This window comes from Euleptes europaea, chromosome 7 (genome assembly GCF_029931775.1).
Source record: "Euleptes europaea isolate rEulEur1 chromosome 7, rEulEur1.hap1, whole genome shotgun sequence".
In the NCBI taxonomy this organism is placed as follows: Eukaryota; Metazoa; Chordata; class Lepidosauria; order Squamata; family Sphaerodactylidae; genus Euleptes; species Euleptes europaea.
In genome coordinates, this window is record NC_079318.1 from 78404286 (window position 1) to 78423769 (window position 19484).

Consider the following 19484-nt stretch of genomic DNA (forward strand, 5'->3'; position numbering starts at 1 on the left):
CCCAGTTAAAAGATTCAGGTAACAGACTGCAATACAGCGACTCAGAGATGAGTAAAAAAGCATCCACCCTTCCCCTGTCAGAAGTGGCCAGCACACAAAGATGAGAACCAGCTCTTAAGGCGAACGTGTGGTCTGTGTACAAGAGCACAGATGTTGCGGACTGATGTCAAATGAATTTCTCTCACAAGACACCCCCTTGACTCAAGCGTGAGGCGCTGCACGAAGGCAGGAAGGAAAAGCAAGACTTCTCTGCCCAAGGGTAACGCTTTGTGATCTTCCTGATCCACAGCAGAAAACATTTGTGTTTTCCCAGTATTCTGGATTCTGCTTTCTAGCATCTTCAATAGACGGTGACTGTTGTGTTTCCTTCCACGGGGTAGACGCTGCAAAGTAGGTCAAATGACATCTTATTTAACAGTTTCTCTGAAACTGGCATGCTCCTACACCCGCTGAAATTGGCCCAGTAAAAAAAAAAATACTGTGATGTTGTGAGGCTAGAAAAGGCAACCCCTCCCCCCCCCAAAAAAAACCCACTACTGTCTCCACACCATATATATGTAACTGGAAAGAACATTCTGGTAGTAGGGATGCCAGCTCCAGGTGTGTTTATTTATTTATTTGACTATTGGTTGGGAAATACCTGGAGATTCTGGAGGTGGAGCCTGAGGAGGGCGGGGTTTGGGGAGGGGAGGGGCTTCAATGGGGTATAGTGCCATACAGTCCACCTTCCAAAGCAGCCATTTTCTCCAGGTGTACTGATCTCTGTCGCCCGGAGATCAGTTGTAATCCCAGGAGCTCTCCAGCCATCACCTGGAGGATGGCAACCATATCTGGTAGAGATCTGGCCACTTTGCATTTTTGCCAGCTCCCTGACTAGACTCACAGCGAGAGGTCTGAGGGCTGGATGGAGGTTGCTCGTGAAGCTGATCCTCAGAGACTCCAATATTGCTGCCCAAAAACCTTCTGGCCTGGCAGAACACATGACTTATGACCTCTAAGGCAGCCAAAGGCTTCCCAGAACATGTTGGTGGACCTATTCCTGTTGTAAGCCATACACTCTACCCAGGATTAATTTGCAAGCCATGCTGTTGGCGGGATGCATGTGAGATGTATGTGCCTGTCATATGGATAGGATCAGAGTGCCGATTACAGGGGTACAGTGGCTCACCCCAAGAGACTAAATGCATCATAATAGATTCCTGAGTGCTATGGGGGATGTACTGATTGACTTAGCCAGCATTCCTGTTTCTGACCTACTTGAACTATGGCCATGCACACTATTGCTCCCTGGTGCCCTCTTACAAGCAGCAAAGCCTATATCATCCTTGGCTAGGGTTGCCAACCTCCAGGTGGTGGCTGGAGATCTCCCGCTATTACAACTGATCTCCAGCCGACAGAAATCAGTTCACCTGGAGAAAATGGCCGCTTTGGCAATTGGACTCTGGGGCATTGAAGTCCCTCCCCTCCCCAAACCCCACCCTCCTCAGGCTCCACCCCCAAAATCTCCAGGTATTTCTCAGCCCAAAGCTGGCAACTCTACTGAAGACGGAGTTGCCCATGCGGGCAGGAACGGCTTTCTGGGCCCTCCCCAGTCAAGATTTTGGACCAGAGTGTGTCTGCCAGCCAAAGCCCTTGCCTGCCCCAGGGCTGAAGGGGGCAAGAAAGTGTATGCGTGGCTGAGGGCTCCACAATAAAACCCCTGCACAGCCCCACCATTTCCTATGATACTACCTCAGAGGGTTGTTTTGCGATTGCAACCAATATGACTCGGATGCTGCTATTATACCTGGTCAAGTTTGCTGCTTGGTCAATTGGGTCAGTTTCACTTGTTATCTCCTGAGGATACTCAGAAGTGTTCATGGCTTGCTTAAGTCCTGCCCCAGTCAATTAGGCCTGTTACCTGTGACTACTGTCAATACTCCTGTCACTGAGGAGTCATTACCTTAGTTCTGAAGCAAGCTATCCATCCAATTAAAAAAAAAAATCTATCTGAGAGTTCTGAATAATTACAGGCCCATCTCTAATCTTCCCTTCTGGGATAAAGTCCAAATGGGCAACAGTGGATCATCCCCAGATGGCCGAGTCCTCATCCAGAGACAGATGGGGAAGTGTATTGCTCTTCATTCTTCCAAACCTCTCAGTGTTTTTGGATTTGGTTGCCCATAAATTATTTCTGGATTGGATGAGAAGGCTGAGGGCACTGCTTTGCAGTGGTTTTTATTCCTTCCTGTCAGGGCAGTTGCAGAAGTTAGCATGGAATGCGTATTACTTTACCTCAGAGGAGTTATCCTGTATGGTGCCACAAGGTTCAACTTTGACACCAATATCTACATGCTGATGCTCAAAGAGATCATCAGGCAATATGGAATACAGGGAGGTGGGTGCCCCCTGCAAAAACAAAACAGGGCCTCTTCTGCTGTGGCCTTTGGAACTCTCTTCCCATGGTTGCTCACTTGGCACCTAACTTGACTTGCTTTAGGTGGCAGGTGAAAACTAGTTTGCTTTTTTAGGCCTTTTTTTCCTGCCCTGACCTGGATGGCCCAGGCTAGCCTGATCTTGTCAGATCTTAATTAAGCAGAGTTGGCCCTTGTTAGTACTTGGATGGGAGACCACCAAGGAAGTCCAGGATTGCGACACAGAGGCAGGCAATGGCAAACCATCTTTGCTTGGCTCTTGCCTTGGAAACCCTATAAGGGGTCACCATAAGTCAGCTGCGACTTGATGGCACTTTCTAGCAAGGCTTTTTGGTTGAGTTTAGTTGATTATACATTAGAATGAAAGGGTTGTTTTTAATCACATTATTAGATTCTCTGTTGTCTTTTACTGATTGTTATAAGATGATGTCTTGCCTGTTTTTAGCTACTTGCTGTTATGTCTTTTGATTATTTTACTGGCTCTTTCATTAATGATTATTGATTATTTTTAGGGATTGTTTTAATTGGGGATTGTTTTTATTTATTTATGTAAGATTCCTCAGAAGCCTTGAGAGTTCTGTGGGATATAAATTCTTTAAAATAAACAACATGCAGGTAATGTGTAGTTCTGTATTCCTTCAGGTCTAAGAGCAGTTGTAATGCAATAGGCCAGCACCCAGATTGTTATAAACTAGATAAGGGAGAATAACTGTCAGCTAAACGCCGATAAGATTCAGCCTTGAAAATATTTAATAAATCAGTTAAAATAATGATGGTTGAGGGATCACTGGGATGTCAGCTTGGTGAGTGTACTTACCCTAGGTGGGGGTCACACTCCCCCTGAAGGATCAGACGTAAGGATTCCTTGGCATTCTGCTTTGCTGATTGATCTGCAGGGGCCAAGAGTGTCTTTTATCAGCTTTGGCTGATAAACTGACAAACCAGTCAGCTTCCTCTTATGTTTTTGGCAATGTCATCTAGACTACAGCTGCGGGTTGTCCTTGGAGAGAACTTGGAAGCTGTAGTTGATGCTATATTCTGTGACCTGCTTTTTGATTAGAGAAATAATATAACTCATCTGAGCAAAGATAGCTGCCTTCCATCCACCGATCCTGAAGTGTGGGACACAGGTGATCCTGGCTTTGCCGAGTGCACAGCCCCTCATCTAGTTCAGCTGTTTCCAGATGCACAGGCACGCCAAGGACTGCAGAACCACTTCCTGCATGCAGACTTCCTCATCTTCATTGCAGCCTGCCAGTTTGCGGAGGGGGAGTCTGCTACCATCTATGCCTTCCTTGCTCCCTGGCGTAAACTTGGTTTTTGTGACTCTGATACTAATCCGCATGGCTATTGTGGACTGTAGTCTTTGTTAGTCTGGACTACAGTCCACAATAGCCATGCGGATTAGCTTTGGATTCCACATGTTAACAGACCACTTCAGGATACAATGGTTCCACATTAACATACCACACCCTCATTAGCACATTATCTTGATACTTACAGGACAATGATTAGCACATTACCTTTAATACTTTGCAGGACAATGACTCAGCTCAATCCCAACCCCCTTCTGACTATATATTACTCTTCCTACACACTTGACCCTGAGAGACACTGTCCTTCAGTGCTGCGTGTGTGTTTTAAGTGCCGTCAAGTCGCTTCCGACTCACGGCGACCCTATGAGTGAAAGTCCTCCAAAATGTCCTATATTTGACAGCCTTGCTCAGATCTTGCAAATTGAAGGCGGTGGCTTCCTTTATTGAGTCCATCCATCTCCTGTTGGGTCTTCCTCTTTTCCTGATGCCCTCAACTTTTCCTATCATGACGGTCTTTTCCTTCAGCGTTACTCCTCTGAAAATGCCTGCCACAGCTGCTGGCGAAACATCAGGAAAGAAAACAACTCTGACCGTGAAAGCCTTCGCCAATATCCCGGGGAGGCTTGGCAAGCTTTTCCTAGCATGACTGTCAAAATTCAAATTCAAAAACCTTTATTGGCATAACAAATCGTACAAGGTATTCCAGAATTTGGCAAATGACTGTCTTTTCCAGTGGCTCTTGCCTTCTCATAATGTGACCAACGTACGACAGCCTCCGTTTAGTCAGAACTAGCATTGCAACCTTAAATGTTGCGCATGGCGCTACGGGAGCGCTCCAAGGAGCCCCACCGAACAACCGGAAGGAGCGGAGCAGGACCGAAGGAACGCCCGTTCGCCTGATTGGCGAGACTAATTTCATGGGCGGACCGAAGGGGGGGGGGAAAGGGGACCGCGGCCAATGGGGTGGTGCTCATTTGCATAGTGCAAGAAAGGAACCAATCGGCGAGGGCGCGGTGGCTGCAGGCGGACCAGGCGAGGGGGCTTGGCGGCCAGCGGGGGCGAGGAGGGTTGCGGTGCAGCCGGGCTGGGCTGGGCGCGGGGTCGGTGGCCTCCGCTGCGCGCCAGGCGCTGTACAGCAGGGGCGCTCGGCACCCCCGGCCTCGCCCAGCATCCATGGGGGAGAAGCAGGTCCTGTGCGTCGGCCTCGTGTGCCTGGATATCATCAGCGTGGTGGATAGCTACCCGGCGGAGGACACGGACACCAGGTGCGTGCCGGGGGCTTGCACAGGGGACCTTTATCTTTTATTGCATGGCTTATTGGATGTCCCATCCTGTTGACTGTATTGACTCTCCTTTCTGGGGTGGGGGAAAAGCCAGGCCCTCGGGTGAGGGGGCTTCAGGTCATCAGGGTCATCTAGTCCAACCCCCTGCACAATGCAGGGAATTCACAACTACCTCCCCCCACCACCACACACACACACACCCCAGTGACCCCTACTCCATGCCCAGAAGATGCCCTCCCTCTCATGATCTGCCTAAGGTCACAGAGTCAGCATTGCTGACAGACGGCCATCTAGCCTCTGCTTAAAAACCTCCAGAGAAGGTAATCAAAAAGGGTCTGTGTGCTCCTTAATCCGGACTACACTGCTTCTCTTCCAGTAGTTCTGTATGTGGCTTCTTCTCCTCCCCACTTACCCCGTTCCCATCTATTGACAGGAGTTGGTGCAACACCGGTTTTGTAGTAGCTAATCGGTGATGATGTCGCTCTACCTAGAGGCCAAATCTAGTGGTTGCTGGCATTGCTCAGTCCTGTTAGGGCTGCTACTGCCCTGGAAGTGCTTTGGCATCCTAGCAAATTGCGAGCTCTGCCTAGTTCTGGAAGTTTGGCCCCAACATTTGCAATCCCACTCTGGTCTAGTAGCACCTTAAAGACTAACAAAATTTCTGGCAGGGTATGAGCTTTCGTGAGCCACAGCTCACTTCTTCAGAAAGCTGATACCCTGCCAAAAAATGTGTTGGTCTTTAAGGTGTTACTGGACTCTTGCTCTTTTCTGCTGCTACAGAGTAATACAGACTGACCCATCGTGATCTACCACTTTGGGCTGTACTACTGTATATAGTTTCTACTTCTAGTTGGTGTAAATCAGATCCAACTATATCATTTTTGCGTCGTTTAACATGTCGTATTAATATTTATGCTTTGCTTCAGTTCTGTTTTCAGATTTCTACAGTCCTATTTCATTGCTTAAGAGCCCCGTGGCACAGAGTGTTAAGCTGCAGTACTGCAGTCAAAAGCTCTGCTCACGACCTGAGTTCGATCCCGACGGAAGTCGGTTTCAGGTAGCTGGCTCGAGGTTGACTCAGCCTTCCATCCTTCCGAGGTCGGTGAAATGAGTACCCAGCTTGCTGGGGGTAAAGGGAAGATGACTGGGGAAGGCACTGGCAAACCACCCCGCAAAACAAAGTCTGCCTTGGAAATGTTGGGATGTGACGTCACCCCATGGGTCAGGAATGACCCGGTGCTTGCACAGGGGACCTTTACCTTTTATTGCATTGCATATTGAATGTCCCATCCTGTTGACTGTATTGACTCTCCTTTGTAATCCACCTTGAGTCCTAGTGTGAAAGGTGGACTATAGCGTAAATAAATAAGTAAATGTCAAGTTTTAAAATTGCTAATACCTACCCAAGTGGCTATCTGAAGTGCTGTTGTAAAGAATCGAGATTGTGCATTTTATTCTGCAAATTGTTCTTTGCACAAAAGAGTGAGCCCCGCTGAGGCTGGCCTTTGGTGTGTTTCCAGGTGTCTGTCGCAGCGCTGGCAGCGAGGGGGGAACGCCTCCAACACCTGCACGGTCTTGTCTCTGCTTGGGGCACCCTGTGCTTTTATGGGCTCACTGGCTCCAGGCCATGCTGCAAAGTAAGTGTGGGGGGAGCCTTGCACCTTTTCTCCTTCAGTCCCTGGAGAAAAGGGTTGCCTGCCGGACTTAAGCAGGATCCCAGCACGTAATTGTGTGTGCACAAGTGTATGAGCATCGGGGTGGGAGAGAAGGGTAGACACAACATTACTCTCTACTCCCTTGCCCTTGGTCAACAGGAAGACAGACTAGCTTGGGTTGGCAAAGCTGTTGCCATTTGGGTAGTGCCCAACTAGTTTGGGGTAGTATCATAGAATCATAGAGTTGGAAGGGACCACCAGGGTCATCTAGTCCAACCCCCTGCACAATGCAGGAAGTTCACAACTACCTCCACCCCACACACACACACACAGTGACCCCTACTGCATGGCCAGAAGATGGCCAAGATACCGTCCCTCTCATCATCTGCTTAAGGTCATAGACTCAGCATTGCTGACAGATGGCCAACTAACCTGTTCTTAAAAACCTCCAGGGAAGGAGAGCTCACCACCTCCCGAGGAAGCCTGTTCCACTGAGGAACTGCTCTGTTAAAAAATTCTTCCTAATGTCTAGATGGAAACTCTTTTGATTTAATTTCAACCCGTTGGTTCTGGTCCGACCTTCTGGGGCAACAGAAAACAACTCTGCATCCTCCTCTATGTGACAGCCCTTCAAGTACTTGAAGAAAGTAGTAATTTCACTGTCACAGAAAGGGCCAAGGAAGAAAGGCCCCGCAGGTCTCCTCTGCTGTGCGGCAAGGGTAGGTTCCAGACTCTTTTCTGGTACTCTGTGGAATGGCCTCTCAGCACAGCCTCCAAGGCAATATTCAGGGTAGTGGTAGTGGAATGAATTTCCTAGAGAGCCAGTGTGGTGTAGTGGTTAAGAGCAGCAGACGCTAATCTGGAGAACCGGGTTTGATTCCTGACTCCTCCACATGAGTGGCGGACTCTAATCTGGTGAACCGGGTTAGTTTCCCCACTCCTCCACGTGAAGCCAGCTGGGTGACCTTGAGCCAGTCACAGTTCTCTCTGAACTCTCTCAGCCCCACCTACCTCACAAAGTGTCTGTTGTGAGGAGAGGAAGGGAAGGAGATTGAAAGCTGGTTTGCTTCTCCTTTAAAAAGGCAGAGAAAGTTGGCATATAAAAACCAGCTCTTCTTCTTCTGGGGCCATCTCTTCTCTTAAAAGCTGCCTTGAACCAAGAGGAAAGGCAGGATATAAATGCCTTAATAAATGAATAACAAGTAGAACTCACCTCAGTTTTAGCACCTTTCCCCCCCTCTGCTGTCCTGCCGTAACCCTTTATTCTTCCTTGTGGAGATGCTCATGTCCCTGGAACGGAAGCACGCCACAGTCTGCCCCGGGTCAGTTGGCAAACATGCCAAGCATAGCCTGAGGTTCAGACGCAAGGGTCAAACTGGCTCTCTGGTTCTGGCCACGCTTGGCTGCTTAGGAGGGAGGGAGAGCCCTGGTGCATCTCTGGGCTAGTAGAGAATGTCGAGCCCTGGGCCTCTTTATTCGCAGCTGCCTGCCACAGTTTCCAGATCTTGCTTTGGTTTTGACAATGCATTCAGGAGCCCCTTTTAAATGTCAGGATCTGGCTTTTGAATATGTGAAAACAGAGCAGGTGTCTCTGCTCGTGTATAGAGTTTCTCTGAGCCCTGGCCTCTTTAGAATAGTGGGACTGAACCCTTGAACATGGGCCATAATGAAGCCTGTGCCTCTAAACATGGGCAGAATGCTTTTAGTCACCACTAGGTAGGTACAGTTTGTTGATTTAATCTCCAGTCTGCCTTTCTCACAGGCTCAAATTAACTTCTCAAAGTCTAGATTAAGGAATGGGTCTGCCTTCCAGGTGAAAGCATTCAAGAACGTAGAGCCTAGGGCTGCTTTCATTTTTTCAAAACCAACCGCAATTATCTGGGGGTGAGATTTTGGTGTCACGTAAGGGCGCTTTCACACAAGCTGAATAATGCACTTTCATTCCACTTTCAGTGCCCTTTAATGATGGTTTGCAAGTGGATCTTGCCGTTTCACACAGTAAAATCCAGCTGCAAAGTGCACTGAAAGTGCATTATTCGGCATGCGTGAAAGCGCCCTTTGAAAGAACAAGGTATTTAAATGCACCATTTTTGGCTAGCAAGAAATTGGCTCCTTTAAATGGCACAAACTGTAAAAGGACAGGCAGTCTTCAAAGCCGCCTACTTGCATCATTCCCTGCTTAGGGCAGAAGAAGTCCTATCTGCTTGCATCTCACTTGTTGTGGGAAGGGATGGAGTGACGAATATGAGACTCTGTTGCCTTCCACGGGAAGGGAAATGGACTAGATTGGGGCAGAGAGGCTTGGGTTCCCTGGATAGATTTAAGCCCCCTTGGCATGAGGATCACTGTCTCACTTGAACGTCCGCTGCAGGTCCCAGCGCTCTTTGGGGTCTAGTACCTGTTGGCTACCAGGAGTGGCTGTTCTGGTTGGGAACCAGGGCTCCTGGCTTCTGTTCCATCCCTACAGACAGAGGGCCCTCCCCAAGATGCTCCTGTTCTCTGCACACCCAGCTTTGTCCGTGACGATTTCCAGCGCTACAAGGTGGACCTTGCCCACGTGGCCGAGCACCTGGCATGTGCGTTGCCCATCTCGATGGTGATCAGCAACATGACGGCAGGCACCCGCACCATCCTGCACGCCGCTAGGTGCGTAGGCAGAGTGTTCCTCGCTTTCGGCTCTAACCCTCCTCTTTCTCTCCCCCTTCCCTGGCCCCCAAGATTCGTCCTGTCTGATTTCCAGCGCCGCAGCGTGAATGTGGCTCATGTGGTCTGGCAGAGCCAGGGGGAGACACCATGTGCCTGCTGCATCGTCAACAACTCCAATGGCTCTCGGACAGTCACTCTCTTTGACACGTAAGGCCCGGCCTGGCTGCTGCTTCTAATCCCCCCTGCCAATGGGTGGCACCACAGGGCCCTCTGCCATTTGCCTTAGGGACCAGGCCTGCTCTAGCAAGCCCCTTTGTCCTTGGCCAACCACTTCCTGACATGAGACACTAGGGCCATGTTGGTATTAACAATGATTTCACCTGTTTCATGCTTCCATTCCTTTTCCGTCAAGAGAGGAGGAGTGCACTCCAGAGTATATCGGCTTGTTCCTCCCATCATTCTGGAGAGGGTCTTTGATTCAGAGGAGTACTCAGGTCTGACTGAATTCTGAATGTTTTGCATCAGGAAGCATTTGGTCATGTGACTTGCACCTCAGGCATATTTGCATAGCTGTGTGGTTGAACCCAGTGTCTTACTATTATGCATTTTTTTAAAAGTCTGCTGATCATGGAGAAGCAGCAGGAAAATATGCTGGCCCCCGGGGAAGTCTTATTTAGCAATCTCATCGCCTTCTCCGATTCTACCTGCATTGCCTTTGCAGAAGGATCAAAACTCCAAAAGCAGAGGCTCTTGGGAATCGGAATTGTAGGGCCAAAACTGTGTTCTGCTGATTTTTGGCTTTTGTGTGGAAGAGCTGCATAGCTGGACATAAGAATTTACCAATACTAAAGCCAACCATTGATCAATGGTATTGTCTGCTCTGACTGGAAGTGGCTTTCCAGTGTCTCTGGCAGAAAAAAAGACTTCTCATCATCAGCTGTCTGGGATCCTTTAGGCGGAGATGCCAGGGTCCTTCTGCATGCCAGACATGTACTTTCTCACTGAGCTTTGGTCCTCCCCTTAAACAAAAGCAAAGCTGCCACTGGGTCCAGCACTGTCTGATTTGCCTGGCAACCATTCTCTAGGGCCTTTCCCAAGAGGCCCTATATAACTGGAGATATGAGGGATTGAACCAGGGACCTTCGGCATGCAAGGCACGTTCTCAGTGACTGGGCTATGGACCTTGCAAAGGGGGGGGCTTAAAGCCCATCCCTCGCACAGCAATTCTGACCACAGCCACAGGAGCAGACTAAGTCAGCGTGGCTTGGCCTTCTCGTATTCTTTGTGTGGGGAGGCTGAAGCCCGTGGAGAGGTGAAGTACAGTCTCCAGAACAGGGCTGCCAATCCCCCCCCCCGCCAGCAGTGCTTGTCTGGGCAATATACCGAAATATAGCAAGTGAAGCATGGGTCAGAAGCCCTGCCAGAACTTCCCAGCCATATTTCTGCACATCTGTTGCACTCTGAGGGCCCAGCTGCAAAGGAAGGCTGGACTCCTGCCCTTTTAACAGTTGTCCAAAGAGAGAATGTTGACAGAGGTGGCTCTTCTCAGCCCTGAATAGCAAAGCCGTATCTCCTTAATAACAAGTGCGTGTATCACGTTTTCAGTGGTTCACAGCCCTTCTTGCATCTTGTTTTAATTCATCCTCACAACACCCGTGGAAGGTAGGCCTCTGTTATCATCCCGTGTTGCAGAGGAAATGGACCTCGAAAAAGGACTTGCCTAAGGCAAGTGAGTTTGTGGCAGAAGGGATGTTTGAACTAGGAGCCTCCTAGAGCGCAACTCATTCTCTTAGCCACTGTGCTAGATGCTTCGGCATAACTGTGGAAGGCACCATCCTCATAAATTGTGCAAATGCTGCCTGGGAGCTGGGAATTATGACACTTAAGTTCAGAATTTCGGGAGGAAAAAAAACATGGAGCCAGAGCTTCTGGACTTTTAACTTTGACCTGGTGGGAGTTCCTGTGGATTCCCACCTTTCCAGCTTGTCCTGCCTTTGTGCAAAATATTGCAAACCATGTGGGAAAAGGAGCTCTGTTGAGTGTGGTTTTTCCCTCTCTCTCTTCCCCTGTTATCAGTGACTAATATTAATTATCCCCCTAGTAGGCTTGATGTACAAAGTGCTTTTTGATTGCTATCTTGTTGGTCGTCGTGACGTTTTAAGGTGGCCCCTTTTGACAGGCACAAGTTCAGCAGGTAAAAGCTTGGCATGCAGAAAATCTGCTGAATTTTTTCTGACTGCGCAGCCATTGAAAGACGGCTGGCAACCCAACATACTGGTTGACGTTGCCCTTTTACAGGCTGGGGGAACTGAGGCTCAGAGAGAGGGATGCTGCTCAATAAGTAAATGGTTCAGCAGCCAAGACATGCAAGTTCAGATATATATATTTTTTCATCCTCAGTTTTTCATCCTCTGGCCCACAGCCATGGCTATGTTGGAAATTACAAGCCAAAAATATGTGGGGTTCTTTAACCTCTAGCTTATGGTGCTAGGGTTCAAAGACAGTGCTTCGAATCAGGACTTGTGTAAGGGCTTGCCTGAGCAGGTCAAAAGAGTCCCCACCACCCAAGCAGGTTCCCAGAGTGGCGCCACCCAGTGGGAGGGAAAAAACCATTTGTGCACGATCAAGAAAGATCTGACTCACTTAATTCTCCATAGATTCACCTACTAATTCTACACAATGCAGCCAATCATCTTCGTCAATGTTAATTCCTGATTGTCCATCCTGGTAATTGCACACCGTTGTTTCTTTTCTTGTGATATTCCCTCCCTCCCAGAGTCTTTTTGACTCACGGATTGAGAGTTGCGGGTGTGAGAGCTTCTAGACCAGAGCAGGGGGCACACCTGGAATCTCCACAGTGGAAGGTGAGAGGCCGTGGCCTTGCAGATAGGCTCACCTGGGCCCAGTGATACACGGCAGAAGGAAAGGCTGCCATTGTGCAGTGGGAGTGGGGCAAGGCTTCTGTGACTTTGGGGGGTGTCTCTGTGTGCCCCCCCCTTCGTGCTCTGAGAGGATGCCCTCCCTTCCCACTTATTTGATACTCCTTCAGAGGGCTTTCCACTGTCTTCTTTTCACTCCTATCCCTGCTCCTTAGGACGCATCGCTAGCAAATATTCAGCCTCACCATTTAAATGTGGGGTTGTGCTCAAGTGAACTCTTCCTGGGGAGGGTCTTTAGGGGGGGTGGACCCAGAGCTCCTACTGCCAGTAGAGCGTCAAGCCCTGGTTAATGATTCTTGGGGGCCTGCGCAGGTCCTGGAATGTCTTCCGGGCGGCCTTTGCCCTGGGGCAGGTTTTGAGGGTTCTAGTGGTTAATAATTGAAATGGGATAGAGTCCAGTTCCCAACATGGGGGCTGAGAGTCAACTATTAACCCTTGGCCTGCCAAGCACCCCAAACTACAACTCTCCATACCACACCGTGGTGGTAGTAGGGGCCCATTAGCTGAAAAGGTGAGAGTTGTAGTTTGGGGTGCTTGGCAGGCCAAACTACAACTCTTCTTAGTCATGGCACTCAAACTCAGAAGGTGACTTTTCTTTTCCAAATGGAAGAACCACAGTTAGGCCCCATATCTCTAGGATTTGGGCAGGCTTGCCCAATCACCGTAGCCCTCAACCTATCTCTTATGGGAAATGGAGCCTCTCTTGTACACCGGTGAATGCAATAGGCCTAAGGTCAGTCACTGCCAGAACAGCCAAAGGCCAAGTGGTTTCCATGGCAACCAAAAAAAGGCAAGGTCAAGCAGCTGGTGATGCCCTTAGGTAAACTGCCCATTCATCGGTGTCTCATCTGATGCATTGCATGCTGGGATGTTTAATAAGATGGGCTACCCTTGGGCATCAAAGTAACGTAAACTTCTTACCAGTACTGTCTCTCTCAAGGGGACTCGAAGTGCAAGGTGGGAAGTACCCATTTCAACCACTTTCTTACTGGTACTGTGTGCTGGCCCAAACCAGCTTCCTTTCACCCAGGCGACTCTCCCCCTTGGATATTTCAGAGCGGAGAGTGAGAGGATCTAGTGCTTGTTTGTGTGTGGGGAGAGGGGTTGAGGCCTGTTCCGGTCATTCGTACTTCTGCAAACTACACTCTACTCTTCTGTAATGTGAAAAACATGAAGAATTGACCTGCACAGCACAGCCCCTCTGCCAGGAAGCCAGTCTGAATGCAAAGGTCTTACAGCATTTCTTGAAGATGCTAGGCTCAGACTTTGACAGTCTCCAGGGGAAACAAAATTCTGTGGCATCTCCCACGAACACTTCTCCCCATATATTGGCAGTTTCGTTTTTATTTTACAAATTTTTTATCCTGCCTTCCTGCCCTCACAGGGGCCACCAAGGCAGCTAACAAACTAAAACATACATAATAAAACCCAAATTGTAAAATGATGAATACCAACTCAAAAAACACATCAATAAAACAAGAGCTAAAATACATACAAAGACATAAAACCTTGGGCAGGAAAGTGGGGTCGCTGAAGGGATGCCAAACAAAATGAAGTCTTCACCTGCTGGTGGAGATGGCAACAGAGGGTTCAGACGAATCTCCCTGGAGACAGGCGTTTCAGAGTTTGGGTGCCATGACTAAGAAGGCCTCCTGGTTTGTGTGTGTGTGTAAACTGCTGTCCAGTTGCAGCCAACGTATGGTGACCTTGTAGGGTTTTCAAGGCAAGAGACTAACGGGTGGTTTGCCTTCCTCTGCATAGTGAACCTGGGATTTCTTGGTGGTCTCCCATCCAAGTTCTAGCCAGAACCAACCCTTCTAAGCTTCTGAGATCTGACGAGATCGGGCTAACCTGGGCCATCCAGGTCAGGACTCCTGGGTTGCCACCCGCCTAAAGGCAGGGGCACCCGAAGCAGGGCCTCAGAAGATGACCATAGTGGTTGGGTAGGTTCACAAGGGAGTAGGCAGCCCTTCAGGCGTGCTGGTCCCAAACCATCTAGGGCTTTAAAGGTCAAAACCAGTGTTTTTGCTTGTACCTAGAAACTAATTGGAAGCCAATGTAGATGGGCCAAGATTGGAGTTATATGGCACCTATGACCCACTCCAGTCAACATCCTGGCTGCAGCATTCTGCACCAATGGAAGTTTCTGAACACTTCTTAAGCGCAGCCCCATGGAGAGCATGTTGCAGTACTCTAACCTAGATGTAACCAGGGCATGTACCACAGTGGACAGATCTTCTCCGCCCAGCAAAGGCTGCAGCTGGCTAACCTGTCGAAGCAGGTAAACTACACCCCTGGCCACAGCTGCCATCTGTATATCCAGTGCTAAGCCTGGGTCCAAGAGAACCCCAGTGTTCTGTTCAAATTTTAGGGCAAGGAATTAATAGGCCAGGCTTCTTGGACACACTGTCATGACCTCTTCAAGATGTAAGGAACAAACTCTTCAGGCCTTCGTAAGTCGAAGCCAACACTTAGAATTGCTCTCTGAAGCTACCATTGTGCCTGCAGAGTCAGCCCCACATGCAACTCATAAACAGAGCCTCCATGTTCAGAAGCAGTCTGCCTCTGTATACTGGTTCCTGAGGGCGAAAGATAGGTATGGCTAGCTCCTTAATGCCCTGACCTGGATGGCTCAGGCTAGCCTGATCTTGTCAGATCTCAGAAGCTAAGCAGGGTCAGCCCTGGTTAGTATTTGGATGGAAGACCACCAAGGAAGTCCAGAGTTGCTATACAGAGGAAGGCACTGGCAAACCACCTCTTGCCTTGAAAACCCCATAAGGGGTCGCCATAAGTCGACTGCGACTTGACGGCACTTTACACACACACACACAGTTCCTTAATGCCTTGGCTGTGAGCTGCCCAGAAACGCCTGGACCGGTGCCATGGAAACACAGTTCTAGACTGTCTGAATTCTTTGTGTGTGGTTGGCGACCAGACAGGGAAGGCAGAGTTGAATAGGGTAAGTGGCGGGATTAGGGTGGTTCTCTGTCAATTATTTTTCGACAGGTATGCATTTTGATCGTGGCGGTCTGCGTTCCTGCTCTGTTGGTTTAAATAAATAACCTGGGTGGTGGAGGGGAGGGGTCACCATAACCTGTGTCCTCTGCCAGCTCATCGATCCTTGTCCCCCCACATCTGTCCCTCCCACCCCTCTCTGCAGCAACCTGCCAGATGTGACGGATGCTGATTTTGAGCAGGTTGACCTGTCTCAATACAAGTGGGTTCACTGGGAGGTGAGTGAGACTGCAATCCTAAGCGTGGCGAGTCAGAAGTATACCCACTGAATAGAATGGGGCTTGCTCCCTAGTAAGACCGCAGCCTGGGATGCTGACCTTTTCCGTTTCTATCTGCCAGCATGGTGTAGTGGTTAATAGCAGCAGACTCTAATCTGGAGAACCAGGTTTGATTCCCCACTCATCCACATGCAGCCTGCTGGCTGACCTTGGGCCAGTCACAGTTTTCTCACAACTCTCTCAGCCCCACCTACCTCATAATGTGCCTGTTGTGGGGAGGGGAAGGGAAGGCACTTGTCAGCCACTTTGAGACTCTTAAAGATAGAGAAAAGCGGGGTATAAAAACAACTCTGCCTGTGGAATATGGGATGGCAGAGCCCTTTGAGAAGATCTGCATTTGATATATGGGTACACTTTTGCTCATTGGTGGGTGGTGCTTTGCTGACTGTTGTCTTGCTGCTGAGACCACCAAGTCGTGTGTCCCTTTGCAGATGCTTATTTAAACATTTATTAGCCTTTCTGCCTTGCAGAACTCAAGGCAGCTTACAATATAAATAAAACGATTATTAAAAAAACACATTCATGACCACAATTTAAAATCTCCAATGAGGACCGTCAATAAATAAACGCTGAATGCGTCAAGGAGAACACTTCCTTCCAAAATTTGTTTGCTGCCTTTGTGCCCATTGAGGGCCACCAAGGTGGATAACAGGTCAAACAATATGAACAATATTAAAAGTACCTAAAATGGCAATTAAGACATACAGCAGGAAGGAGGGGTCGTTGAGGGAACTCCAGATGAAACAAAAAAGTCTTTAGCTGCTGGTGGAAAACAATGACAGAAGACAGATGAATAGCCATAGGGAGAGAGTTCCATAGTTTTGATGCCATGGCCAAAAAGGTCCTTTCTCAGGTGGCCACCTGCCTAACTTTGGGAGAGATGACCCAAAACAGGGCCTTGGACGATAACTTTAGCAGTTGGGTACATGGCTCTTCCTTTGCATGCAGAAGGTCTTCACTTTGGTCCCTTGGAAAGAGTTCTGTCTTAGCCGCTGCTGGTGAGAAGGCACAGTCCTAGGCCAGATGAATCAGTGGTTAGACAGTATAAGGCAATTTTATATAAGCAGCTGTTGGCTCAGCCTCGGTCCCAGGGCTGGATTCCCAGGGCGGTGAGGTTGTGTGTTTGCAAAAGCCCCAAGACTAGAGAAAAGCTTAATATCCCCACGGCGTACATGGAACACCTGAGAAGACAGCTCCAGAAATTTGCGGGTGATGATAATACTGGCCTGCATTGCAGGACTGTTGTGTTATCGTGAGATCATATCTATGAAGCATTATGAAAATGCCGAGTGTCAGAGGTGGAGCAGGGTGCTTGCAGCCACAGCTGGAGAAATGGGAAGGGGCAGGGGTCCACCCCGACAGTTCTCACCACTCAACTTGTAGTACTCACAGTGGGGGGGGGTCTCCACAGAGTGGAAGGTTCAGCTATTCCAAGAGGTGGGATGGGCAGAGGTGTCTGTGCAGACAACCTGAATAGCCTGCCCCCACTAAGAGCAACTCTCTTCCCAGGGCAGGAACGCCTCTGAACAGGTGAAGATGCTGCGACGGGTAGAGGAGTATAACCAAACCTGCTCTGAATCTCAACGAGTGGCCACGTCTGTGGAGGTGGAGAAGCCACGGCAAGAACTATACCAGCTCTTTGGCTATGGAGATGTGGTAGGGAACTCCAGAAGGGTGGGAGCTGTCAGGAATCTAAAGGGGTGTCTTGGCTAGACTTGGGAAGGAGGTTGCTGAGGAACAAACCAAAGACAGGCATTCCAGCCTGGATCATGGTGTACCAGGCAGCTGTTGCCCCATTAGTAGTTATATAGCAAGGCCAAGGATTGAGCCCCACATCCTCTGCAGTGTTTTTGACCAGGAGCTGCTATAGAGACCTGGTCTGTAGCATTACAAAAAACCCTGTGGAAGCATCTGTAATGCTAAGATACTTGGAAAGTCAAAATGTATTTTAGTGGCTCCATTGGCCTTCTGCCGTTGACCGTCACATCCATTTCTTCAGCTACAAGTCAGGGCAGCTGGCATGTTCAGCGAGCTCATTTTAACAACAGTATAGTAGAGAAGAACCATGGGAGGGGTTGTGGCTCCGTGGTTGAATATCTGCTTTGCAAGCAGAAGGTCCTGGGTTCAGTCTCCAGCATTTCCAGTTAAAAGGGATCAGGTGATGTGGAAGACCTCTAGCTGAGGAGAGTCTCTGCCATTCAGAGTAAGCAATACTGAGCTTGATAAAGCAATAGTGTGGCACAGTAAAAAGCAACTTCCTGTGTGCGCAGCGTTCCTTTCAGGGCCTGCTCATGAAGCCCCTGCACCCCAAGCCTTTGGCAGACAGGCGGCTGGGCTGGGCAAAGTGGTTTGAAGTGATGGTGATTCTGTTGCTGTTCTCTTCCTCCAGGTGTTTGTCAGCAAGGATGTGGCTAAAGATTTTGGTTTCTGCTCTGCTGCTGAAGCTGTGAAAGGGCTGTACAGGCGTGTGAAAGCAGGGTAGGTGGAAGCCACAAAGTCAGGTGGGGTGGCAAGGCTGGAAATGTCTCATAGAGCCAGTGCTTGGAGGAGAGGGGAATGTATGAAGTGGAACAGTGGGATGGAGCCAAAGAGCAGAGGGTTCCCTCCAGCAGTAGGAGAAAGTTTCCGATTTAACCCATGGTTGACAGCTGCCCTTAACACTCTTCATCGAGCAAGCCGTAGAATGAGACTAATTGGCCCTCTGTTGCAATTCCTCCCCACCAATTGGCCCACCTGGTTTGGAAATATTTCTTGATCCCAAACTAAAGCTGCTGTCTTGGCTACCGCTCAAACTGGTGGCTTCTCATCTTTCTGGAGGTGAGCATGAGGACATGTGTATTTGTACTGCAAATGTCTCTTCCCCCCCCCCCCACTTCCACTGAAATACTGCTTTCTTTAGTTACACCACTACCTAGCCCCCACTGGGGTGGGGACAGCAAAGGCGTCATCCATCCCACTTGAATGGCAAGACACCCGGCTTCTGCTCTGCCCCTTTGGGTCGTTTGGATTGAGTGGGGTGCAGTGTTTGCAAGTGGGGAGCATGTTGGGAGGGGTCTCTTGCATTCTTACCCCACAAACTCCCTCCTTCGCCTACCCCCTCCCTCTCAGGGCCACCTTGATTTGTGCTTGGGCTGAGAATGGAGCCGATGCGATGGGACCAGATGGGCAACTGGTCCACTCAGACGCCTTCGTCCCCGACACTGTCGTGGACACGCTGGGGGCTGGAGACACGTTCAACGCTGCTGTTATCCTTTCCCTAAGCAGGGGTGAGTACTGGGATCCTTCTCCCTCCCCCCTCCCACAGTTCTGTCCAGTTCCACTGCCTTGTCAAATAGCACTAGGGCAGATGTATGAGATGCTTCCCTCTGCAGATTCACCCTTCGGGTCTTAGCAGATTCAGACAGGCTGCTAGCTGTGCCTCTCTGTGTTTTGGATACAGTTGACGCTCTGCTTTCTGTGGCAGGGAGACCCCTTCATGAGGCCATCACCTATGGGTGCCAGGTGGCTGGCCGGAAGTGTGGGGTGCACGGCTATGATGGGATCGTGTGAACTGCATTCTGGAATATGTGACTGCTGGGTCTGGGACCCTCCTCTAAGCCAAGGACCAAAACCTCCCACTCCTGCACTGCACCCGCACCATGGACACTGGTGCTGCCTCTATGCAACTCTCAGCTGGTGGGAAAGGGATAGGCCAAGCCTGACTTGCTGCCCTGCACGCACTGTGCCGCTTGCTCTGGCTGGCCCTGGCCCTCTTGTCCCCAATGGGGATTCTCTTGTGTTGCCACTTGTCAAGTAAAGATCAATAAAAGCGCTCAAATGTACAGATTGTGGCTGGCTCTACGTGCAAGTCCTACACAAAAGGTTGGCGGAGGAAGGCTGTCTGTCTCCCGGGCAGCCAGGAGGAGCAGTACAGACTACAATTCAGAGAAGACCCCTGG

General features: G+C 49.5%; 1 protein-coding gene across 4 annotated transcripts; it reads left to right on the forward strand.

Annotated features, from left to right (window-relative positions):
• Positions 1–4884: 4884 nt before the first annotated feature.
• KHK (ketohexokinase) lies at positions 4885–19109 on the forward strand. 4 transcript variants are annotated; one of them, XM_056853066.1, is made up of 8 exons: positions 4885–4995; positions 6534–6650; positions 9180–9314; positions 15414–15486; positions 17056–17202; positions 17936–18024; positions 18655–18812; positions 19010–19109. In XM_056853066.1, the coding sequence occupies exons 1-8, from the start codon at positions 4904–4906 to the stop codon at positions 19093–19095; spliced, it is 897 nt and encodes a 298-aa protein (XP_056709044.1). In that variant the 5' UTR covers positions 4885–4903; the 3' UTR covers positions 19096–19109. The 4 variants fall into 4 exon arrangements, with proteins under 4 accessions (XP_056709044.1, XP_056709045.1, XP_056709046.1 ...); XM_056853067.1 differs by lacking the exon at positions 9180–9314 and adding an exon at positions 9387–9521; XM_056853068.1 differs by lacking the exon at positions 15414–15486 and having other exon boundaries at positions 17061–17202.
• The last annotated feature ends 375 nt before the right edge of the window (positions 19110–19484 follow it).